The sequence below is a fragment of the Terrapene carolina genome, unplaced genomic scaffold (genome assembly GCF_002925995.2).
Source record: "Terrapene carolina triunguis isolate 2854851 unplaced genomic scaffold, T_m_triunguis-2.0 Scaffold58, whole genome shotgun sequence".
In the NCBI taxonomy this organism is placed as follows: domain Eukaryota; kingdom Metazoa; phylum Chordata; order Testudines; family Emydidae; genus Terrapene; species Terrapene triunguis.
The window spans coordinates 75,585,688-75,612,357 of NW_020664409.1; the positions used below are offsets into that span (position 1 = coordinate 75,585,688).

Sequence of the window (26,670 nt, forward strand, 5' to 3'; positions counted from 1 at the left end):
GGCCCCAGGGCGCCGGCCGCGTCCCCAGCCGAGCGACTCCGGCCCGGCCCCGGCCGAGCGGAGCCGGCCGAGCACCCCCGAACCTGGCCCCGGCCCCAGCGGCTCCGGGCCGGACCCAAACCCCGCGACCCCAGCCCAAGCGGGGCCCGATTCCTGCGGGCGGGGCTTGCCGGTGGCAAGCCCCGCCCCCAGGAATCAGGCCCCGCTCTTGCTAAGGCCGGCCCTGCCTAGCACCACCACAGCTGTGGAAGGAAACACCATTATTTCTGTCTAAATGAATGACATGAGAAATAAACGTGATTAATAAAACCTGTATATTGATTGATGAAACGATGAGGAACCTCTAAAACACACATTTGGCAGTGCTGCAAGTTAAAATGAAGGGGGTAGCTGATTAATCTCTCACTGAAATGGCAAATGACTGAAGGTGAAAGTAACCCTTGTGTAGAAGGGTTAGTGCAAACACTGTGCATCGCTTAAATCCTTAGATTAGATCTCAAGTAGTGCATAGGCTCAGTGCTGGCTCTCTGCTAAAGAGTGAATTTCATCCTGAATTAGCAAAGTGAACAAGTTCCAGACACAAGCAAGGTGGGAAGTAGTAACCCTGTCATAGATTTAAAGGGTCTGTGCTAAGCCCTGGCCTTTAAACAGTCTCCTGGAAGCATTGCTTCAGTGTGCCAGACCCCAAAGGGGTCACACGTTTTTCCATAAGAGCAGTCCACGCGGCCTTCAGACTACAGCACTCCTGTTTCTCACCGTGAGACCTGCCCAGTGAGTTGAACTGGGGTAGACTCCTGTTCAGAGACTTTTACTCCTTTAGGGATCAATGCACCTCAGCAAGTATCTGCAGGCAGCCTTTTCAAAACAGAGGTAGTTTCAATAGTCAAGTGGAATACAAACTTGGGAAGCCTTTAGGTGGACGTACAGAAGGTTAAGATGGTGTTCAGACTGGCCAAAGCCAGAACTCTACCAAACCATGTTGCTGTAGGGCCAATCTTGACTTTTTCTCTTTGTCTCCCAGTCTCAAGTGAGAGCCCAGTGTCTCTCGGAGCACAGTTCATAACACCTCTGTCCATTGTTCTTCCACTGCAAAACTATGCTGTGTTCACATGTTCAGCCTGCTAGAGCCTCCTGTCATTGTGTTAATGTTCAGTCATTGGGGTTCCCCTTGTCTTTCCAGATCCTCCATTGATATGTATTGATTCCAGCCAGCCCTTGGTGGCTAATTCATGCCACCCCAGACAGCTGTGGGACCCAAAACACTTCAAGTCTCCTGCTCTGTCCCAGGGGAAACATTTAGCTCTTCTGTACCCAGTGGGCAGCCATAGCAAGCTAAATAGGTCAGATCATTCATAAAAATAGTACAGAAAATCCCCACTACTGTCACACCGTAATTACAGGCTACAGATATGTAAGTATTCTTTACTAAGGTGCAGTTGAAAACTCCATAGAAAGTGCTAGGTTCTGGCTCTTTCAGCCAGAGGGCCCCTATTGAAATTCAGGCTGGCTCAGAATTCCTCTTAAGTCTACCAGCGAGCAGCAGCAGCTCCACTACCCTTGTCCTGCATACAGCATGTGTTCCTCTCTGTGATTGGCCAGGCCTGCTCACTTCATAGCTCCCCAAACCAGTTTAGGTAAGAGCAATAACAGGGAGCAGGCTGTAAGAAGATAAAGCTGCTTCTGCTCTCCTTCTCTCTCACTTCCCAGCACATCAGCACAGGGCTACCTGGCCCTGATTAAACATTCCTATAGCTCTTGACTATCTGAGGTGTAAAAATAATTACTAAAATAATAATCTATAATTTGTACTGTTTGGAGGGAAGTTTAAAATTCATAAGTATATAGAGAGTATGATACAAAATTATGTTCAGCTTGTAAATATGTTTCCAGAATTTGGTATCTATCTTGGTTAATAATCATTTGCACACTTCATCCCAAAGTGCTTTACAAACATAATTTGATGCAGGGAAATAATGTACCTGTTTTACAGATGGGTAAAGTGAGGCATCATCAAGTGACTTGCCAAAGTCATACAGTGAGTCAGTGGCAGGGCCAGGATTAAAACATAAGTCACAACTCCCAATTCCATGCCCATCATCACTTGACTGCACTACTGTGGTCAACTCTCATCATTTAAATAGTGTATTTACTAAGATTTGTGTCCTATAGCTTATATTTTTACTCAGAAACTCTAAGGTAGATGTGTTTACTGTGACACTCTAAAATTAATTCGCAGCTGCTCAGTGGAATCTTCAGCAGTAAAGTCAGGGATTACCGCACAATAGAAATGTTCCTTCAGATATAGATGGCTCATAAATAAGAGATCATCTTCCTACTAGTTGAGTTCAAGGATGCACTCCTCCCAAATTCCTCAGGAAGGAATACATTCTGCTAAGGGGGGGTTGATTCCAGAGCGCACACTTGTTCAAATGCAGAACGTTCATTAGACTATAGGTTGAACCTTTCTAATCCGGCACTCCCTGGCCCAGCAACATCCGTGGTCCGGCATAAGTGCCGACTCTGTGGGTGCTCCGGGGCTGGAGCACCCACAGGGAAAAACTTAGTGGGTGTGGAGCATCCACCGGCGCCAAGCTCCCTCCTCTGCTCCCCTTCCCCCCGTGTCTCTACCAACTCCTCCTCCTCCCTCCCAGCACTTCCAGAGCGTCGTGAACAGCTGATTCGTGGCGTTCAAGCTCCGGGAGGGAGGGGGAGGACCCTGGGTGGCAGCAGGGCCCCTGGGTGTAGCACCCCCTGCACTCCTACTTCCCGTGCCCATGGAGACCCGCTGGCACTCTGCATTGACCTTCCATGGTTCAGCAAATTTTCTGGTTCGGCACAGGTCAGGTCCCCAGGGTGCCGGACTAGAGAGGTTCAACCTGTAGTCCCAGAATAAACTGTATTGGGAATGGAGTCCCATTCAGGTTTTTAGGCAGACTCCTGGAACTTAATGCTGAGTGTTTGGTTTCACTTTGATTTATTTCACTTGTCAAAATTAGTTTTAATTATTTTATTATAAATCTTGGTATTGGTCTTGTGATTTAGTCTGTTTAAAAAAAATTCAACTGTGTGTCAAACTTATTCCAGGCAAGGGGAACTTAAGGCTGACTTTCTCAACAGATGATTGAAGAGCTGCTGCCATAGGGTCTCTTGGAAAGGAAAAAATGATAAAGCAAACAGGATAATGCTTACCACTAACAGCTCTACAATGGAGATCTTTAAACCATAGCTTCATTCTTGTCTACTGCAAAGTGTTCCAGAAAAGCTTTTCTTTATACCTGGACCAAGTAATGTTTTGGCTGATGAGTCTTTTGCCATGGGAACCACAAAGGTTCAAGATGATGGGATGGCATGCCGTTATTGCATGCCAAAACATTAGTCCAAATCTAAATAAGCTTTTCTGATTCAATGCACCTTTTACTGTTCAGTGCACTTAGGGCCTGATGCAAAGACTACTGAAGTCAGTAGAAAGATCCTTTAATGATGCAAGAATAAAGCCATTCATTAAACATTTCTTCATTATATGAATTGATGGTGAGTGACAGCTGGTTTACTTTATTAAGCTTACCCACAGTTGGATAGAGCACCACTTGTGCTTTAAAAATTAACTGTAAACTGAAGAGAACTGGGGCCTTATGTTCACTGGGGAGTAAATGCAATAATGTAAGAGTAAGCATATGTGGTGGGGAAGGAATGTATTCTATTGGAAGTTCAGGTAAATGTGGAAACAGCTGCATAGATGTGGGAGGATCCTTGCAGTGGTATAATCCCCAAGTAGACCTGTCGAGAGCCAAGATTAATACCAAAATGTTTGAATAATAAACATTTCCCTTAGTATTTGCAGAGATGTCTGAATATAAACAATCTTAAGGAAGTCATCTAGCATCCCCAAGAAATAGTAGCATTATCTAGGGAGTGGAAAAGTAGGAAATGGCATATGGTTCTTGTTAGTTAATACACAATATAGCTAATGAGGAACTAATGTTGTAATTGCAGCCTTCCTGGGAAGAAATACTATGTGATGTGGTTTGTGTTTATAAAAGATTTCTATATAGGCTTGGCAGAATTTGATTTTTTTTTTCTAACTTTGACACTTTTTATTGATTTTAATTTGTTTTTATTTGTAGCTTTTTGTTTTTACATTTGTGGGAGGTAGGATTAGGGCAGCGCTGACAGCAGGGCTTCCTGTGCGGCCAAGGGGCCCAAGATCCCAGGGCTACAGGGTGCAAAGGAGGCTGCAGCTGTCCTGGCTCAGCAGAGCAGGGACCCTCGGCCAGGACTGTAAGAAGGAGGATGAGCCCCACCTTGCTGTGGAGGAAGCCACCAGACTGCTGAACAGTTCCTGCCTGGGGATGGCTCCCACAGTCCTGGCTGGTAAATGATCAAACAGGGCCGTCACAGCGAAGCTGCAGAGAGCTCCTTGCATGGCTGTGAGGCACAAGGTGTGGGGGAGGCTGCAGTCTTGGCCAGGAAGAGCAGAGGTCCTTGGCCTTGGGGGAGGCCACCCCACTGCTGAATGGCTCTTGCGGGGGGATGGAGCCATACAGCAGTGGCTTGGCCTCCTCCATGGCGGGGGATAACGACTCCTTGCCAGGAGTGTCTGCTCCGCCAGGCCAGGCCTGCAGCCTCACTCCCCCACACCTTGTGCCTACAGAGATTGGGTGTCCCAGGAGTGAGGGAGCCCTCTGCAGCTCTACTTTTGCGGCTGTGCAACCTCACTCCGTGCATGGCCACAGGGCTGGTGACACCTGATCCTGTAGCCACAAGGAAGACTGTAGTCCTGGCAGGGCAGAGCAGAGATCCCCAGCACTGCCAGTGGTGAGTGAGAGAGCAAATCCATGACAGAGGGGCTGCAGAGGCTCCCTGCACAGCCACAGGAGCCATTCAGCAGTGGAGTGGCCTCCTCTGTGGCCAGGGGCTTGTCCTCCTCCTTCTTGTCGTTCTGGCCAGAAGTCTCTGCTCTGCCCCACCAGGACCATAGCCTCCACCCATACCTTATGCCTGAAGGGATTGGGTGTCACTGGCCCTGAGGCCGCGCATAGAGCCCTCTGTAGCCCTGCTTTCAGGACCCGCTCACTCCCTCCCGTGTCAGCGGGGCTGCAGAGTGCTCCCTGCAGGGCCACAGGACCAGTGACACCTGATCCCTGGAAGTGCAAGATGTACTCCTGGGGGAGTTCTGTGCCAAAAAATTAAAAATTCTGTGCACAATATTAAAAATTCTACAAAATTCTGCATATTTTATTTGTCAAAATAACACTAGTATATAATCTCACCAGTTTCAATTATGTTGGTAATTTATTTCAAAATACCTGTCAGCAAGTATGTCTGTAACAATACAGACAATGAAAAAGATTCAAGAAATGTGTTTTGACAAATAGATGCCTTACTAGGCATATAAATACAAAACTTTGAGTAATTCGTTTAAATTACAATATAGAACCATATTTCCTGCACCCCTCAGAAGCAGAGCAAAAGCTTGGGGAAATCAGGAGTAACAAAGGAGCTGAGGGAGAGGGAAGGACCCTGAGAGTGAACATGGAGGGTTGTTGGATGTGGGTGGGAGAAATATGGAGCAGGCTTTTTTGTGGGGTGGAGAGGGATTGTTAAGGAGCTTCCCCCATGCAGACCCTGGCTGACCCCTAGCCTTTCCTGTTCAGTCAGGCATATCTGCCTCTGTCCCCATGTGTCCCTCCACCCCCTCAGCCAGCCCTCATATCCACATGTGTCCCTGCGCCCCCTCCCCCATCCACATGTCTCTGTGCACCCACACAGCCACCCCCCTTCCCCATGTGGCCCTGTGCCTCCACTCCAATTCAGCCCCTGCCCCAGTCTGTCCTCCCCCACTAGCCCTTATGAATCCGTGTCTGTGACCCACCCCCAGCAGCCCCATGTGCCCCACACTGTTTGTCTCCCACCCTATTCTCTGTCTCCTGACCTGGCCCACTAGCAAGGCACTGCCTTCAGGATGGCAGCCTCTTCTCTTCCCTGTCACAGCTGGGAAGGGCCCAGGAGCGTCTGCTCTGTTCTAGCGCCACAGCAGCCCCTGGTGGCCAAAAGGAATAACTGCAGAAATTTTCCAGCAAGAAGTTATTTTCTGCTGAAAAAAAATTACACACTGCACATGAATTATGCACATGCACAGTGGTGCAGAATTCCCCCAGGAGTAAAGATGCAAACACTGATGAAATGAAAAAATACCAATGTGTCAGCTGAAATTGACACTGACTGACAGTTATCGATTAAAATCTAAGCCTGCCAAGCCTATTTATATAATACAGCAGAATCCAAGTTACCCAAATAACTAGGGTGACACCAGTTAGGATAATCAGAAGCTTGGCGATGGAGTTTTCAAGTTGCAGTCCTGTATGGCTCCTATATTTTGCTGGACTGAAGCTTCTTATCTTAGAAGTTCTGCAGGAATTTAGGCCAGAGTTTTCAAAATGATTCAGCATCCGCAATGGGGGCCAGAGCTCAGCTTCCATCTAGGCACTTCAGTAAGCACCCAATGTGATGGGCTCTTTTCAAAATATTGCCATTAGTGTCAACCATGCAGATGTTAAAAGCTCCTCAGGCCAAAACTAAATCCATGTGGAGCTCTTTTAGGCATTTTGCAGGAACTGAGGAGCTTCATTCCTGTGAATATTATGAACTCCACAGGTTGGAGCCTTCAGAACTCCCAATCTTCTAAACTCATGTATTGGCCCACCAGTAACATGCTAGTAGTTCAGTGAACAGGGAGAGGCAGGGTTCATTAAAATGGGATTGTACTTTGCATTTACACTTATCTTTCATATAAGGATCTCAAAACACTTTACAAACATGAATTCAGCCCCAGTTCTTCCCTGAGAGATAAGTAGGCATTCTACTCATGTCACAGATAAACAAAGAGCAGGTAAATGACTTGCCCAAGGAGGGCACAGAGTAAATCAGTGGTCTAAATGTTTATTCTGGGTGTATGATTGAAGGAGGTGTGTGTTTGTTTGTTTATTTATGTTACCATAGTGCCTAAGAAGCCTAGTCATGGCCAGGACCCCATTGTGCTAGGCACTGTACAAACACAGAAGGAAAAGGTGGTCCCTGCCCCAAGGAACTTACAATCTAAGAATCATATTAAACTGTGTACATATTTCTTCTGTCCTTCATGGTCCCGGTAGGAAATATATATTCTATTAGATGCTCAAATGGTGTAATACTAAGGATATGTCTACACTAGACATGCTACTGTGTACAGCTGTAGTGTAGACACTTTCTACAGTAATGAAAGGGGTTCTTCTGTGGTTGTAATAAATCCACCTCTCTGAAAGGTGATGGCTAGGTCACCAGAAGAAGTCTTGCATTAACCTGACTGTGTCTACACAGGGACGTAGGCCGGCTTTTTCACAGCCCTGAGTGATCTAGTTAAGCCAACTTAATTTTGCAGTGCAGACCAGCTATGAGTGGTGAGCTTCCATCTATTTCCCCAGTAGCTGAATTCATTGATGAGTGAAGTAAATCCAGCTTCTTCTATAACAGCCTCTGGGGGTCATAAGGAATTTCTTGAGTAACAGAACTGTTTTGTGTCCAAGGCATTTATCACTTTCCATTAAAATGGGTCAGGATTTAAGGTTAACACAAAAGTAAGAAACAACTATTTATGGGCCAGATTCGTATCTAAGCTACACTGGTGTAAATCCATTGATTTTAATTCTAACAACCAGAATCTGAACCCCTCTTTTTGTTTTTTTTTTTTTTTTTTTTGAGATCTTGTAATTTATTCTGTAAATAGTTAAGTACTGCACTTTTGTCCCCTTTGACTGAAATAGACTTAATCTTTTAGCTTTTCCTCAATTATTATGGGCGGTGAAAGCCTCCCCATAGTTTAAGTTGAATTTCTGTCTCCATCATAAGTCTATAATTATTAAATTATTATTGGTAGCATTATTTATTATCATTGTGCCTTAAAATGTTAAGTAGCCTTTGTGGAGAGAATGATGAATTCTAATCTTGATTTATAATTACCCTATTTTGAAAGTTTTCGTTGGTTGGGTTTATTTATTTATTTATTTATTGCAAAGCTACAGAATTGTTAGCTTTGTAACATTAGAGTAGTTGATGGGTACTCAGAACTTTAAGTGCAGCTTATTGATATTTTGTTTACTGATTGTTCAAACAGCACCGTAACCTGCTGAAGTGACTGGCAGCAAAACAGTTAAAGTAATATAAATATTTTTTTCGTGTATTACTGTAAACGAGGAAATGTAATGAAGTTACCCTTAAACCCTAAGTGACCCAGCTGTTCTGGCATTTATTGCTTTCCTCCAGGTGTTGTCCATCATCCTCATTCTTATTTTTCATTAATGCATAACATCCTCTGATACTTAACATCCTTGTGATACTGTAATATTGAATTATGGTTATGAATGGTTTATGTCTGACTTTTTTGCTCCATGGGGAAGAGTTGCCACAACTTGTACATGAACTAAAAAACAGTTGGGGGGAGGGGATGATTAAGGCCATTCACTGAGGCTAGGTCTACACTAGCGGCGGGGGGGGGGGGCGACGGCGACCTAAGATACACAACTTCAGCTACGCGTAGCTGAAGTCGGCGTATCTTAGGTCGATTTACCTGGCCGTGAGGACGGCGGCGAGTCGACCGCTGCCGCTCCCCCGTCGACTCTGCTTCTGCCTCTCGCCGCAGTGGAGTTCCGGAGTCGACGGCAGAGCAATCGGGGATCGATTTTATCGCGTCTAGACTAGACGTGATAAATCAATCCCTGATAGATCGATCACTACCCACCAATCTGGCGGGTAGTGTAGACGTACCCTGAGACTAAACAAGTCCAGAGAAGTTCCACCCCCTGGGGTAGTATGCATATACTGGCTCAGACTGGGTTTTCCAGAAACTAAGAAACAAAGAAAGGGCTTTTGGTATAAAAGGGTGAGCTTGAACTGACTTATGGCTGCCTATCTGATCCACCAAAATGGACAGAACATTCTGTCCAATGGGCGTCCCAATCCCTGGGGAAGGGCTGGAAAGATGTAGGCCTACTAGGCCCCATGAGATTGATGGCTGACTCCTGGTATGTTTAGCCCATGTTTAAATCTGTTAAGTGTTTGTATTATATTTTTCTTGTATGTCTTTACCTTAAGATATACTGGTATATTTTAGAAAATATGCAGACATTCCTCATTTGAGTATTATTATTATTATTTTCTCTCTAGTCTGGCTAACTCCAATAGCAGTCGTGCACTTTGAAGTTTTACTGTACAGCTACTATATAATCAGTCACTGACGCTGTGCAAATTTGATCAGTAAATTATGGTCAAAATCATCTTCTGGGGCTGTCATGTTTAGGGTTGTGATTAGGGATTGTAAGAAATTACAAAAAATTCAGTTGCATTTCATAATGGAAACACAATATAAAATTGCAATGGCCTGTCTATTTCACTAATCATATTTTATTTGCTAACTGCTAATCTTGAGGCAGTTTTTATTTTATTTAGTCATTTAATTATTTTGCAGAACACGGTCCTAAATTCCTGTCTTATAATTTTAGCCAGCTGACTTCAAAAAATATATATATTTTGTTTTCCCTTTTCCTCAGGTGCTGTTGCCGCCTTATGACGATCCTGCAAATGCAGCTGGTAAAGACCCACCACCACCTTATGTATCAGCATAAGCAAGAATGTGAAGTGTACCTAAGAACAATAGCTTTACTTTTCAAACGTTTGAGCAATAGTTTGTTTATTTCACTTCCAGGCTGTAACTCTAAGATTTATGTGTTGCTGTTTAGCTGAAATTTTGAAATGTAGATATTGTGTTCAAAATGCTGTAGATAGTTTTAATAATGTGCTTCAACTGAAACAATATGTTGAATTGGTTTCAGGAACTTTTTTGGGGGGGAAGGGGGAGTTAGTGTTAAGGTGACAAGAATCATACAGTAGCTTTTATTCACCTCATTTTGACATGCAGTGCTAGAGAATTTAGAACTTTTGTGTATGTCAGGTGTAAATTTCCTTTTTTATCTACAAAGCTTCCAGATCAGTAGAAACAAGTTTCTGAAATGCCCATTTTCCACCTTTAGAATGTATTGTACAAAATGTAGTCTGTCAGTCCCAAAAAACTGACATTCCACTTTACTCCAAAAAAGCTAACAAAATATTGTGCTGAAGCGAATGATCTCTAAAGGAACAGGAGTAAGCGATGATGTTCTCGCTAACCAGGTTCATCACAAACATTTAGTTGAGGGGAATGAGCATGGGAAAGCAAGGTTGCTTAGCTCCCAAAACTGTGGCAAGTCAGGTCCATGTTCTAAAGTATACCTGCTCTGTACCCTGCAGCCACTCTTCTCTTCAAAATAAATAAGTAAACATAGCTGCCACCGTTCTGCTGATATTCCCTTCCTGCCTATACAGCCCCTCCCCTTTTAGCAACCTCAAAAAATACCCGTGCTTTTAAAATCACATGGCTTGGTGACTAAAGATGCCTCCTTGGTATCCAAAATGTGAAAGTTTCTATGGGAGTGTGCCTGTAAATAGAGCAAGGTTTTGGAGTGTGAATTAAGTTATACGAATACGGGGATAAATTCTTCCAGCCTATGGGGAAAACGTGCATGTAATTTCTCCTAACATTTTCAGAAATCTCTTCTGAATATCCTATATGCATCAAAGGGATGCAGCATATGCATCATATGGGAATATGGGACTCCTTTGTATGACAACTGTTTGCATTAGAATTCATTCTAGTGGGACTCACCCATCTGTGCTGATCCTGCTGTGTATGTTTGTGTGAGGTACTCTTTTCCCCAAAAAGTGCCTCTTGCACATGTAACTTTTTTGTTGAGAGTTCTATTTTTAAAAATTGTTAACTTAAAGATAATCATCTATACTATATGAATGGACATGTTTCTACCTCTCATCTCTTCTCAAGTGTCATCTCTGGCACTTTTTGGATGTCAAAGCATGTTGGGGTGCAAAGCCTTGTGCAAAGGGACCTTGTGGAGCTGCACCACCCCTGGGGGAGCCTCAGGAGAAATTGTCCTTCAAGGAGCATGATCTCTTCTAAAACTGACCAGGAGTGCTCACACTGCACTATTCATTAGGACAATGCAGATTTCAGTGCACTGACTCCACTCTACAGGCTCATGCAGAGTGTGGGCAGGTCTGTGGTCCTACCTCCTCCCTGCCTTTTTCTGAACAATGACCAAACAGCCCCTGTTCAGAGACCGCTATTGTGATCTGTCCTTGTGCAGGTCATGAAATGAGGGAAAGGCTTTTTAAAATGACCCTCCCCGCACACTTTTGCAAGAGCAGATCCCAGTCTAGCCCTTGTTATTTTGTTTCGTGGTTCAGTCACTCTAAGATCAGACCAGGCAATACCTTGATTGGACCAGTTGCTGATACTGATACGTAGCAAAATTCCATTGTTTTCTGCAGGGTAATTCTAGTGTTTTCCAGTGTTGGCCTCATAACCATTTACATTCCAGAACTGAATTTATTTTTGAGGTGGGCTGCCTGGACTTCTGATCCTACTGGCTGTTCACTTTCTTTTAATTCTTGACTGATTTTGAAGAATTTTTAATCATTCATCTGTTTGACAATAAGCCGATTGTACATACTTCTCATTGAATCTACTCTGTATACTAGCTAGCCTCTCTATAATAAAAGGGATGTTTCCTTGTGCCTATGGCAATTTCTTTTGCATCTCTTCACTAACATAACATCCACACAAATCCAGTATTGTCAATCAAATGTGATCGTTTTTCTGTGTAAATAAGAAATTAAAAACTACAACTTCTGTTTCATGCAGTCAATACCCACATCTTCCTTCTTCCTAGGACATAGAAATGCAGAAAAGAATAGTTATTAGGCTGAGTATTTCTTACAGAGCAATGGAAATTAGAGATGGAACAGACTTATTTTGTTAGCATCCAGAAATGTTTTCTGAGTTTGGTCTCCAAAGTGCCAAGTAAAGGAGGACTGACCTCTCTGGTCTAGTCTGTGATACTTCCATAGCCTGGGGATGGCTTTTTTTTTTTTTTTTAAAACCATTACATTGTATAAATTCATATTTAGTTTGCTGTAGGTTTTTCTTAGCAGAACTTTTCTCCCAGGTATCTCTCATCCACGTATACATTTTGTTTCTGTTGGTTCCCCTCCCCACTCCCTTCTGCAGATGTTATCAGCATATTATTTTTCCAGGTTGCATCTCATTTTATTTTTTATATTAGTTCTACATTATGTGGTATCATTATTAATAGTTGCCAGATCATCAAAGACTGGAATGAAAAATACTAAAAAGGTGCACTCAAGTCAGACATATAGGTCCAGATCTACCAGCTAAGGAGCTGGGCCTTGGTTTTACCAGATGTGTAAATATATACTTGGCTGAAATTTTATGAATCATAGAATATCAGGGTTGGAAGGGACCTTAGAAGGTCAACTAATCCAACCCCTTGCTCAAAGCAGGACCAATCCCCAACTAAATCCCTAAATGGCCCCCTCAAGGATTGAACTCACAACCCTGGATTTAGGAGGCTAGTGCTCAAACCACTGAGCTATCCCTCCCCCCAAATCTTTTTGTGTCAACTGTAGAATTTTGCAGGCTTCTTAAACTCAACAGCTACTGAGTCTAAACCCCCAACTTTCTCTTCCTCAACTGCAGCTCTATTATTACTGCTGTATTTACATAAGAACTATAGAAAATAGTATTCTCCCACATACAAAGATATTGCACTGTAGAGGGTGAGCAGAAAAGCTATGGTGGTGATGTGCTTTTGATGCTTCTCAGTGCTTCTAACATATTGCAACAGTTATTAACAACCACAGTTTTGAGTGATACACTGCTCAAACTGATATTCCTTTAGGAAAATCTCTGGTTTGTAAATATAACTAAAATGCTCTAATAAATGCCTCTAGAACGTATTCCTAACCACAGATCTATTGTCTAGAGAATGCCAGGCTGGCGCAGTGCACAGGAAGTGTTAAGGTGTTTTGCCAATGTTAAAATAAGGTCTTTTCTAAGTCTATGATGTGGGGGAATGGTTGTGAGTAGAAGCAGAAGAGAAGAGATGAAGTGGTGATGATAGAACGGGTGAGGGGAGGTTCATTAATCTCATTGAACGGCACAAAGAGACTAATATTTTTACATTCATAAGGATCAGTGTTAGAAGAAGAAAGGAAGTTAATTTTCATGCTTCCTTTCTCCTGTGCCACAGTCAGACCAGAGCAAACATATGTAAGTTCTATCTTCTAGTCTTAAGCAAACTATCAGCTGTATCCCAGAACTTGAAATAGATGACACCTTGGCCTCACCTATTGTAAGATTGCCTGAGACCCTGCAGACCTCTGCCCTCCATATCTAAAGAAGAGTTGGTTAAATTCCAGCCTGGTGGTCAAGGTTGCTGGAAGACTCAGAGCATAGTATCCCTATTTCTAAGGAGATCTATTAGAAATCATATTTACATTTTTATATTAGAGGCTGGATTTGCAATCGTGTATACTGTAATAGCTTTCCCTGCAAAGATTCTACACCTAAAGTTAAGGGGATGTGCAGCACTGTTTCAGCTCACAGCTCTGAGAAACCAAAAATAGCATCCATAAATGTAAATGGAGGATTGGCTCTGATAAATCAGGCTTAATGTTCTGTCAGGGAAGGAGAGTGGTATTTATAAAGATGTCTCCGCACCCAGGGATTTGACCCACAGTGGTTCTGCAACCTAGCCAAGTTTTCAGATGAATAACTCAGCTGAATGTGGAAGCCAGATCTCTGACCTTCTGCCTACAAGCCCATATCTACCTCCTGCAGAATAGGATATTGAAGCAGCAGGGGCAAAGAACTTCATTGTCACCCATCCAATAAATATAAAGTTACTTCACAGCAAAAGACTGTTCTACAAACATTCATTTGATCCTGGACAATTAGTCAGAGCAGCTGCTTATTTTAAATGAGCAAGCAAAGTGCAATGTAAAGCAGTTGGAGGAGTTGTTGTTTTCTTCACTGTATCCAAACCTTTCAAACAGCAAAACAGTATAACCAGGGCTGGGTTATGTTAAGAGTATGTCCTATACCGGAAATGAAGGTGCAACTGTTGAATGGGAAGGCATTGTTTTAATCACTAGCACAACAGCATGATATGGGCTAACAACCTGAGTACGTACGTAGGGCACGGCCTGGGCTAAAAACCTGTGTGACATACCCAGGGTCCACAGTGGGCTTGTATTTGGATGGCTAGCCCTTGTTGAAGTCTGTGCTCTTACATCTTCTCTACTGTTCCCCATGCTAGTTATATTAAAGCTATCTTGGGTATGCCTATACATGCTACAATCAGGCCTCCACTTGCAGTGTAAACATACCCTAATAGGCATGAGACTAGGGCACAGTGATTTTGGCTTGTCATTTGGGAGCATGGGTAAGCATGGTAAAGATATGAGTCGGGCTCCTCACTGGCCTACGGGAGGAGTTGTGTATGAGCAAGTGAGGGTAAGCACTGCAAAGCTACACTCAGAGCCCACTCAGAAAAGAGAGAGATTGCAGCATGGAGGGTTTGCAGCCACTTGAGAGGTTTCCCTGCCACCACTTTGATTCTAAGTGTTCAAGAATAGGGGGACTGGCAGACACACAACTTTAAGACCTATAGATACTCATTGGGTTGAGCTCTCTGATTATAGTAATGCAGAGACTTTCTGTGGCGCTGTCACATCAGTCTGAGACTCTGGATATTTGGCTTCCATAGCAATAGAAAAGCGCCAGTCAAGGTGCAACAGTTTTGTCAGGCTACCATCTTATTCCTGTTCTGTGTCCCACTAGATTTCCAGTATTAGCTGTGCCTTGAAGAAAGTTAGTTACAAAAGTATGGTACTGCTCCTGTGTGACAAATATTTAAGAACTGTAGGAATGCATAGCTCCCGAATCGCCAGCCCACGGGCGCGGCAAACTGCTCCCATGGCAACGAGGCAGGAGTGACCTTCAACCCAGCGTCTGTGTTTGGGAAACTTATTTGGCTGATTTGATCATTACCCTAGCAGCTGGTGTTCACGTGCACAAGAGATGGGTTTGTTATCTCATGTTGATGTACACTGCATGCCTTTTCTATGCGCAAGAATGTAACCACTAAGAAGTGTTGTAAACAAAGTAAGGAGAGAAATAAAAACCCCAGGAAAAGTTTTCCTGGAGGCTTTTGGCTTGAGGCTTTTGTGAAGCTCTCTGGCTACCACAAACCTTGTGTTCTATTTCCTTTCCTGTGTTGTCGCCACAAAGAACAATGTGTTGGCTAATGTAATACAAAAATCTAATAAGCCAATAGGAAAAGGCAATAATTTTATTTATTTATTTATTCATGTAGAGTCTACCACAGCCACCAGACTTGTCCTTTGGTTCCTTTCCTGGCTTTGGACGAAGGGGGGATTTGCCATCAAGTTTTTCATGGCTCTTTTTTATAGCAAAGCCCCTTGAGCAAAACTTTTAGAATTTAGCCAGGAATGAGGCTCTGTTCCAGCATGGACGGGGAAACCTAAATCCATTTCATTTTATCCTTCTAATAAATCTAAGTGGTTTTCTTCTTATTCTTTTGCTTCCAGGGTAGGTATTGCTCTCATTCCAGCCACTTCTATTGGTCTAACTCCTGCTTGCAGCAGGCATCAAGAACCCCAGGACCTGCCTTTTCTTAGGGTAGGTCTACACTAGAAGCACTACATCAATGCAGCCGCGCTGCTGTACAGTGTCTGGTGAAGACACTATGCCGATGGGAGAGCACTCTTCAGTCAGCATAATTATTCCACCTCAACTAGAGGCAGAAGCTATGTTGGCAGGAGAGCGTCTCCACCGACATAGCGCCAGTGTGGACAATACTTAGGTCTCTGTAACTTGCGTTGCTCGGGGGGGAGAGGGGTCTTTTTCGCACACGTGTGTGATGCAAGTTAGATCAACTTAAGCGGTAGTGTAGACCTGCTCTGAGATTCCTTCCCACTACACTCCAAAACCAGAAACTCAAGGTATGGGGCAAGCGTCTAGATTTCTGCATCGATTTTTCCCTTTAAAATTTCAAAAGTCACTACCACTAGTTTATGGTTCAGCTTCCCCAGGGGTAGCAATGGTACAAGTGCTATTGTAGCCAGAGCTCCAGGCACAGATAAATTTAAATTTCCTGCTGTTATATGAGGGTGTCTTGCCTTTCCTAAGCAGAGAGCAACTAAATAAGAGGCATTGAACACTTCCAGTGAAATTGTGAGAGTAGCTGATGTAGCAATTTGTTGTTTTAAAAAAAATAATTCACAATTTACAATTTAAAAAAAAATTAAATGAGCTATGGATGTTTAGTCCAAGGTTCTTGAGCCAAAATGTCATCTGAGGATGTGGTCTGGTTTCAAAGTTTTCATACAAATTTTTGCTAGTATTTCAAAACATACAACAAACTCTAGTTGCTGGTTATCTCCCGATTGTTTTCACCTCAGCGTGTAATTCAAATTTTACTATTGACAATAGTAAATGCCATCTAACTTAATTAATATCTGTAGCATGTCTTTGAACATATAAAATGTTATAAAATATATTTTATATATCAACTGATGAGTGTAACAGCCACCTGTCATTCAGGATAAATGTAAGGAACAATAGGAGAGTCCACCCAAAACACAGGCACATGTCACCACCAAAAATAAATTAGAACTGTGTAGGTGGGTGGGAGTTCACTGAGTATTGTTTGGTGGGAGAGGTTTGTTTGGAGGGGTAGAGGTTTGTTTGTATGTGTAAGTGAGAAAGAAGTAGGAGAGAGACTAGAAAATAAGCAACAGGTCAAGGACACAGTCTGAACAAGCACTGGAAGCATGGGCCTGAGAAAAACACCTAGAGCGAGAGAGCTTTGGGGCTGAGTGCTGGCTAAAAGAGTCTTGAAACATTCAAACAAAGAAGATCTCTCTTGTGGTTGTTTGATTCCTTCTGTTTTCAGAGAAACAGGACTTTGTAAATTCTTTGAAATAAACAGGATTGCATCACAGATACCTAACTGTATCCTCAATTTATTCTCCTAATCAAAACAACCTGAAGAACTCCAAATTTTGTCTAACCGCTTGCCTGAAAAAGGGATAACTTTATCACCATAAGCAGTGCAAACAGTTCAGGAACAAAGTAGTCCTGCAAAACATTAAAATGGCAGTTGTAACAGTGAGAATCTAAGGGTGCGTCTATACTGGAACGTGTAATTTCCAGCTTGAGAAAACATACCCGCGTTAGCTTTGATCAAGCTAGCATGCTAAAGATAGAAGTGTTAAGCACAGCAGCACAAAGGGTTAGCCACCCAAGTAAGTACGTAGCATCTTGGATGGGCTCAGGCAGTTAATCCCTCTTACTGCTCACACCGTCGCAGTTACAGGTCTATTTTTAGTGTACTAGCTCAATCTAGCGTGGGTATCCCTCCTTGAGCTGAAAATTACATCTCCCCCCGCTCGAAAGTGTTGGATTTCACATAACCAAAAGTTTTGTATGTTGATACATATCCATACCCCTCATGGGGCACTACGTGGTCGCCAATAAAAAAGGGGTTAATCTCAGCTCAGATCAGCTCACCCATCTCCTTCCACAGGTTGTCAGAGGAAGGGATATAGGAGCTGGTGCTTGGGAAGGGGAAGAATGCTTTTGGGAAAGTTAGGCTTCACACCCAGAGGTCATAAGATTGGATTGAATCACAGGCTGGGATGTTTTGAATTGAGATATGATCTCTGATCAAAGAGCTGTGCTTATGACATTATCTGAATTCATCCATCATTATATGTCAATTTTGGGTTCATCTTTCAGACAGTTGACCTTTCTGTGTTGTTTGTGCTGATCACAGATAATAGAATGCATGCTTGATTCAGATTTGCTTTTGAAATAGCAGGAATTTATTTTTTTTCTGATCTTATTTTTGATCTCTAATAATAGAAGTTTCCAGGCTCACATTGCTATTCTTCCAATTTTATTGGACTAGATCAGTGTTTCTCAACCTCTTTTGTGCTTGCAACTCCCTTTGTATTTAAAATAAAACTGTGACCCCGCTCCCCATACTAAGACTTGTAAAAATTGTGACCCCCCCCTATCTTAAATATCAAGTACATTACGAATAATACTGGCTTACCAGCATTAATAAACTAATATTTCAAACCTACATAAATAAGGGAAGGTAAGAAAAAAACATTTGTGTGCCAAATCAAAGTTTATTTTTGCATAAAACAAACTATAGATTCACTTTTTTACAAATTGAGTTTTACAGAGTCCTTCAGTGAGACACTTGTGCTTGTTTTGTACCAGCTAATTTTTTTATGTTGGGTTGAATTGAAGAAACACTCAGCAGCAGGTCATTCTCCACAGATAATTTATTTCATTGCTTTGTTTTTATCGCAACTCTCGATGAGAATCCCAATTCTAATAAGTATGACATTGCAAACAGGATTGAAACTTTCAAAGCTTCAGTTACAAGTTTGGGATACTCATACTTCTGTGCCATCCAAAACGTGCACACGTCTTCTGAAGGAAATGAACACTGGAGCATTTTATCAGATGAAAGCTCGATCAGTTTATCTTGCAGGCTTCCTGTAAGTTTGGCAGACTCGACTACTCTTTTGTTGACCGGATTAATTATCCACCTCTTGCCAAGTTCTACGTCATCACCTGGGAAATAATCCTGGAGCTGCTTAAATGTAAGTATATGTTCAATCATAATGTTTTTTAATTGTTTAATGTCCACTTCTTGTCGTCAGCAATCAATTTCATGAACTCGCAACTCAGAGGAAATGATTCAAAGTTTCCACTCTGAAGCCAAGCAGACCAGGTTCCAAGCCTTCTTTCCAAAGGCTCTCACTTTGTCTCCCAACACAATTATGTTTTTGTGTCGTCCTTGAACACTCATATTCAACTAATTCAGATGACAGAAGATGTCTGCTAAGTAAGCTAACTGAAGAAGCCACGATGGGTTACTGAACGATTTAGCAAAAGGAGACCCTTGTTCCTGTAGGAACATAAGTACTTCAGCTCGCAATTCAAAAAGTCTGCTTAACACTTTTCCCCATGAGAGCTACCTTGCTTCAGTGTGCAAGAGAAGACTTTTATAAAGTGCGGCCATTTCATCACATAAAACTGCAAACAGGCGAGCTGATAGAGGCCAGCTTTTTAGGAAATTCACAACTTTTTCAGACTCATCAAGCACCTGATGCAACTCAGAAGGCATTCCTTTTGCAGCAAGTGCTTGTCCATGTAAAAAACAATGGGTCCAAATTAAATGTGGCATATTGGTTTTTAATCTTGCAGCAAGCCCACTGTTCTTGCCAGTCATTGCTTTGGCACTATCACTGCATAAAGCAATACATTTTTCCCAACTGATTTGAAAATAATTGGTAGCTTCAACAAATATGTTGTGGGCTAGGCAGCACTTTACAGAAGAGCAGGTTTTCCTCAACAGTAGCATCTGAATTATATCGCACGAAAGCTAAGAAGTTGTTGTTGTCGTTATCTTGTCCTTCAGTAATCATATCAACCCATGAAACTCAAAAATGAATTTGGCAACTTTTACAAGGTCCTTTGTAAGGGCTTGATCCAAGGTGTCAAATCTCAAGAGCATCACTTACCTTACAATATTACATTCAAAAGCAGCACATCTTGCAGAGTGGATTTATCTTAGTCTCATATGTATTGATTTTCATTCCTGAAGTGTGTTCTGTCTGCACTGTCGTGATAGTGGATGTTATTTTCCAAGATGCTTTAATACCAGTCAGAAGTTCTTTTATCTTTCAACCATTTATTTTAGCTAATATTTTTCTTGATAGGGTGTCAGTATCCTCAAACATCGTCATTCCAACCTGAGTTTCCGGGGAAGGCACACAGCCCTGGGAAGTCCCAAGGGCGGGGACACAGCCAGGGCAGCGCACCCCTGCCAAGCCCAGGACGCCATGGGGCTAGAGCACGCAGCCCCGGCTGCAGCCCCAGGCAGAAGCGATGGGGCTAGGGCATGTGGCCCCGGATGTAGCCCCCGGTGGAAGCTGCAGGGCTGGGGCTGCAGGGTCCTAGTTCCAGCCAGCCCCAGTTGCAGGGCAGGGGTGCACAGTCCTGCCTCTGCCTGCTAAAGCCCTAGAAGTCACAGAGGTCCGGTAAAATCACGGAATCTGTGACTGCCGTCACTTCCGTGACTAAATTGTAGCCTTATCCTTAAGTACCAACATGGGGAACAGAAATTTGATAGTTGAAGGCACTGTAATCTAGCAAACAAAGGTATAACAAGATCCAATGTCTGGAAGTTTAAGCCAGACCAATTCAGACTAGAAATAAGGTGCAAATTGTTAATGATGAAGGTAACTAATGATTGGAACAATTTACCAAGGGTTGTCATGGAATCTCTATTGCTGGAAATTTTTTAATGAAGATCAGATGTTTTTTCTAAAAGATATGTTCTACTTCAAACGGGAATCAATTCTGGATTGGGGCCTTTGATGGGATCCCCGTGGTGCAACCTGGAATTGGGGTACAGTTATGCCCACATAACTCTTTAGTCTGGGCTTTCTTTCACAATGCTTTGCTAGTGACAAGCAGCAAACCCCTCCAGGCACTGTTATCACTCAGCACAACAGCATGTAGAGCCTCACATCCAGCTAGATTGCATGAATGCTCCCTGAGCCACTCACAAATCACAGAGAGAGAGGCTCCAGCCAATTCCCACTCACCCCACCATCTCCCCAACCTTGCACCCCAGAACTGTATTGTTTGTCTTGCCCTGGTCAGAAGCCTTACCAGTGTAAGTTTATTATCCAGTCCGCCTCTCTCTATGTGTGGAGAGGACATACACTAGCCTTTGTAACCTGAGTTGAGATTTCCCAAGCACTTCAACCAAAATACACTACCGGTATTTTAGGTAAAATACAAAACAGATTTATTACCTACAGAAAGATAGATTTTAAGTGATTATAAGTGGTAGGCACAAAAGGTCGGAGAGAGTTACCAAAGAAAATAAAAGGTAAGCGCACAGTCTAAATTTTAAACCTTATTACACTAGGCAGTATTTGGAATAAGCAGTTTCTCACCCCACTAGATGTTACAGTTCTCAGTTCAAATCTTTGTCTTCCCAGTGTTCTTGTTGCTTCCAGCGTAAGTGAGGGAGGAGAAAGGCCAAGGCACGATGCCACTGTCCCTTATTTTATACCCTCAGTCCATGTGCCTAGAAAATACTAGCGCAGACACGTCCTGGTGGGCTTTGCTGAGTCACAGGGTTGAGCAATCCCCCATTGTGTGAGGCTTGTGCAGCCCTCTTACAGTATTGTAAATCCCATGCTTACAACTCCCCTGCTGATTAATGGTCACTTAACACCCTCCTGGGAGTGGACCACCACCTAGCAGTAGAGACTCTCAAACTTACAACCAGACAAATCTCACAACTTCATACACACTAATGATATACATATTTGGACAGAACAATGGGTTTCAGGAGATCATGACCTTTCATATGCTAGCTTACATGGCTTACTTTCTATGAAATATATCATAATTATATGACAGGGCTGAATATGGGGGTTCCAGGGCGCTGCCTTGAGGTACAGAGTGCCACAGGGCCATAGTAGCCATATGGAGACTGAAATACTCAAAGTGGTTCTCCAATCAGGCTTCATTTGAGGGCAATGTTGTAGCTATTCTGTGGATAAATGGAGGGCTTCTGCTTTCAGTCTGGCAGATTTAACTGGTGTAATGATAACAGCTAACTGCACTTCCACCAATAGATGGTGCTGTAACTTTATCTTAGTGTTTTGTTGTGGTATCTGATGGGGGGAGGGTTCAGGGGGGGAGTAGTAGTAGGAAGTTTGTGTCCTGCCTGTTTGTGCCAGAGTTGTTACTTGCAATGTTCCAACAAATCTTTGGAGTTCTATAAGCAACTATTACAACCCAGAAGGATGCCTGTGGAGGTGGATTCACAAACTGTCTGAATATACATTCACAGTTCACTGTAAACCTGGAAAGCAAAATGTGGTGGCAGATGCTCTCACCTGGGTGAGGGCAGTGAGAATAGACTCAGCCTGGTCTTGCGACAACATCTGGCAAGAACAGGATTGTCATGCCAAGAAGCTTAGGGAGAACAGTGCTGGAGTGTCTTCATGATAATGAAGCAGCAGGCCACCTGTGGTATGAAAGGACATTGAGCCAGGTCTCTGATAGATATTATTGGCTAGGCATGGCTGCAGCTGTAAAGGACTGTGGGCTTTCCGATCTTGTCTGTCAAGAAAGGAAAGCAGCAGCAAGGAGAGGCAGAACTCCTTTAGGGGAAATGCCCCATGCTAGTAGGCCATGGGACTGGGAGTTCATTCTGCTTGACTTGAAAGCCCCACTACCAGAAATGCCATCTGGAAATTTGTATTTGCTGGTAGTGTATGACTCTCCTCAGAATACATGGTGGTGCAGCTTTTAACAGATAAAAGGACAGAGACAGTTTCAAAAGCATTGATGAAATATGTAGTATTGCATTCAGCCCACCAAGCTACATCTGCAGCAATCAGAAGAAGGAATTTAAATCACTTATTACGTGAGGTTTGGCAACAATTCCAGAAAACTAAGATGAGGACCAATGTTGTCCATCCTGTGAGAAATGAGGGAGTGGAGACAGTAAACTGCACCATTGGTTCCATGCTTAGAGTCTATGGCCTTGGCTACACTTGGGGATTCACAGCGCTGCCGCGGCAGCGCTGTGAAGCGCGAGTGTAGTCGCACCGCTAGCGCTGAGAGAGCTCTCTCGCAGCGCTGCAAGTACTCCACCTCTCCGAGGGGAATAGCTTGCAGCGCTGCAAGCGAGCGTGCAGCGCTGCAGGTGCTGATTACACTGGCGCTTTACAGCTGCGCTCGGGGGGGTGTTTTCACACCCCTGAGCGCAGCAAGTTGCAGCGCTGTTCAGCGCCAGTGTAGCCAGGGCCTAAGTCTAAGTCAGTGAAGACCAACAAGACTGGGATGCTGAGACACCTTTTGTCGTATTTGCATATAACAGCAGCTGGCACTCAACTATTCATTATTCTCCTTATGAGATTATATTTGGACTCCACAAAACCATGCTTTCCTATGATTTGAGGTTCAGGCAGTAAGACACAGTAAACCTCCTTGAACCTACCCAGGTTTTTGACACAGCAGAGTCTTATGTAAGTGAACTGAGGACAGCATTCCAGAAGGTGAAGGAACAAAAGAGCTGGAAAAGCACATGTCAAGCACAAGATGCCAGGAAAAAGGAGAATTCTGTGCCCAGTCAAGAAGGAGAGATGGTGTGGCTATGCAACTGGAAAAAGTAGCCTGGAAAAAATTCCAAACTTACTCCTTTTTGGAGGGGACCTTACACACTAATTAAGAAAATTAACAATTTATCTTCACTGATGCAAAAAGTGAGAGTTCACTCCTTTGCAGTGCACACAGAACTGAACAGATTCATTGAAAGAAAAGGAGAATGCAAATACTGAGGATGCTCAACAACCATCCTAAAAGGTTGCAGAGGAGGATTTGGAGGTATCTCGGCAGGTTTCTGTGGCTGTGGTGGGGGACAGGTTGTGAAGAATTGCCAGGGTGTCCTTGAGACCTCACTATCCTAAAGTCTTCAATAGGTAGTCTGTCCACAACAGATAGGCCTAACCTGTAGGACATGGACCCTGTATTCACTGATAGCCTAGATCCAACTATGAATCATGTCTCCATGACTGAATATAGGACTCAAACAGGCAGAACAACCCAGAAACTTGAGTGGATGGCAGACTTTCTGGATTCCTAGGAGTTACAACAATATTAAAACTTTAGTTACTGTTTTGAATTCTTACTCAGCTAGAGGAGTGAAACTGGTAATGATCATGATAGACTGTACTGCCACCAGTAGATGATGCTGTATCTTTATCTTAGTGTTGAGTTGTTGTCTTGTATCTGATTGGGGGAGAGGAGTTGGTGGGAAGTTTGAGTCCTGCCTGTGTGTGCTGCAGTTGATACCTGCAGTGTTCCATTAAATTATTTCAGTTCTATACACGAGTATTATACTAGCACTAAAATAACTTATAACAGCTATATGGGAAACAGGCTATGTTCATCAAATGGCTATAGTGGATAGAGATAGTTCATTTATACATTTTTAACAAATTATATTCCTATTTGTTAATTAAAAGCAGATAAGTTTTAATGATAACTTTTCTATGTTTACAGAAGTAACAAGTATAAAATAGCAAAATACATTTTCTTTGTTAGGCCCTTGTAACAGCATAATATTACTCCTTCCATTGAAGAAGCAATATAGCCAGTTAATCTCAGTAAAAAATAAAACCTAGCAGCACACTAGCCCTGGTCAAGGACAATATTCAGACACTGAACCATAATACATAAAGGCCAATCTTGTCCTATTGAAGTACCAAGGGAAAACATTGGATTGATTATTTGCCTGCACAACCAGCAGGTTTTGGTCCTAAATCAGCATAATTTAAATTTGGCTGTAATTTAATCTTTTAAAAACTCCTTTTAATTAAAGAATTCTGTGCAAACATCATTAGATATTATAGGTCACTAAAGGCCTAAGTGCAAATAATTTCTACCATTCCTTCTGGTCCAAGGTGAAATTATTTCAGTGGATTCTAAAGTGGGAACACACCAGCTTCAAGTTACCTAGGAAGAGTACATAATGTTCAGTTTTCACAGCACCAGTGAAGTTCTGTGAATGAATTTAACATAGTGACATTTCCCAATACATTTGTTCTGCATGAAAATAGGCAATGTACAATCTCCAGAAGAGTTCACGGCATTCATTATATTGAAATCACTGATTTAATTGTAATCCAGCCCCTGTTCAAATCATCTCTCAAACTTATTTCACCAGTAAACATCATGAAATGTCTCCTTGGCAATCTGGATAGTGATCATAAACCACTCTATGGCTCGCCTGAATCCTGACTAGATATATTTACCAATGTACTAGATATCTATAAATATGGAAATATAGTCATTAGCACTAAATAATATATTTAGCTAATTATAAACTGTAAGGAATGGAAATGCCATTTGTGAGAACCATATGGTTTTTTTTAAAGTATTTCGCCTTCATTCCTTTGCTGAAGCTACATTTTAGAAGAGTGTAAAATGCTGGGTAAGTGTTATCAGTCATGTAAGCAAACTCAGAAAGAACTTCTTTACACAAAGGATGGATTAACTGGAATAAATGACCACAAATAGCAAAAGAATTTTGAGTTCAGAGGGGGGATTGGGCATATGACTGGAGTATAAGGGAAGCTCTGGGCGTAGCCAAAAGGTAAGTTCTTAAACTAGGATGATAAGATTTAAGATGTGCTATACATCCATCAACTCAGTAATAAAAGAACAGCATTATCGAGTTTGTTTTTTAAAGTTTATATTCTTATTGCTTACTCTGAAAGATGTGTCCCTTCTGATATTACTGAAGGCACTATCAAGCATGGAAAAAGTGACATCTGGTATAGTTTGTATTATGCCTGCCTTAAATGACATTAGTTTTTAACCACCATGAACAACTAATATTCATGAACAAAACTCCCTCCGTGGGAAAAAAAATTAAAAAGCATTCTTGTTATTGTTTTTTAAATCACCATATCTGTTTGAAATCCCATCATAGCTTGAAGGAACTAATGCTAAGCTTTTTTTACATTTAGGGCTCGATCTAATGTCCATTGATGCCAATGCAAACTCTTAAATTGAAGTAAGCAATGGACCAGGCCCTAAAGAACGAGCGTAGTCTTTCTCTGTCAATAAGTAACAATATAGCTTTTGAATGCTGCATTCAATCAAGGAGCTTGGTCTATAGAAACAACAGTCAGTGGCAATTACCACACGGGCCCATTCAGTAAGAGCCGCTCAGGTGAGGGGACCTGGCTCTAGGCCTGGCAGAACCCTCAGGGAGCAGCAACCGTGGGTGAGGGCACCCTTTCCTGGCACACAGCCCCTAGCTACCCCCCCTGAGCTACACCACTGCCTGCACCCTGAGCAGTTTTCAAACTTTTTGAGCTGAGCCCCACCCACACCTTTGATTTATAATTTTTGGTTGTGGCCCTCCCCCCAACCCAGACAGGCTGGGTAGCCTGCAGAGGTTAATCGGGGAATAGAGGTAGCGCTCCCTTCATGGGCCCCACTGTGCAGAGCTGGCTCTAGCACCGCTGGGCACTGCCCCCCCAAATATAGAAGTCAAACTACACCTATGCTTACCAAGAATATATCAACATGTTATCTGAAGGTTCAAGTGGTGTATCTACATCTGAATACCCCAAAGCACAAATACAGCTACCTACTGAAGAAACAGTTTCTCCACAACCTAAAGGTAATTCCTGATGGTTGTTGGTCAAACTTTTCCCATTTATTGAAGTTACAAAAGATAGCTACTAGTGCATCTCTTGCAAAAAACTTACAAAGAAGGAAAGCTTCCCACTGCTACAATTGGTAAAACTGGAGGAGCTTGGTTTGCCAGACTGATCAGCAAAGCCAGTGCTGACAAACTATATGAAAAGACTGCAAAACACCAAACCTCTGGACTGCATTGACATACAGAAAGCTGTATAAGCTAGACATAACATGTGAAGCTTGAAAGCTTGTACTAAAGCCAATTTTAGAAGTACTTAATGAGGCTGTTAAGAATGCTGGAGACTCAACACAGTTTATGCAATAAACATGGCCGTAGCAACATACTTCCTATTTAAGCAAGAAATACCACACAC

At 42.7% G+C, this 26,670-nt stretch overlaps 1 protein-coding gene across 1 annotated transcript in view; it reads left to right on the plus strand.

Annotated features, from left to right (window-relative positions):
• Positions 1-10,651, plus strand: part of LAPTM4B (lysosomal protein transmembrane 4 beta) — a 92,306-nt gene extending 81,655 nt beyond the window's left edge. Inside the window, exon 7 of the mRNA XM_026659136.1 lies at positions 9,582-10,651. Coding sequence (XP_026514921.1) covers positions 9,582-9,656 — 75 coding nt within the window. The 3' untranslated portion in view covers positions 9,657-10,651. The remainder of the gene's footprint in view (positions 1-9,581) is intronic.
• The last annotated feature ends 16,019 nt before the right edge of the window (positions 10,652-26,670 follow it).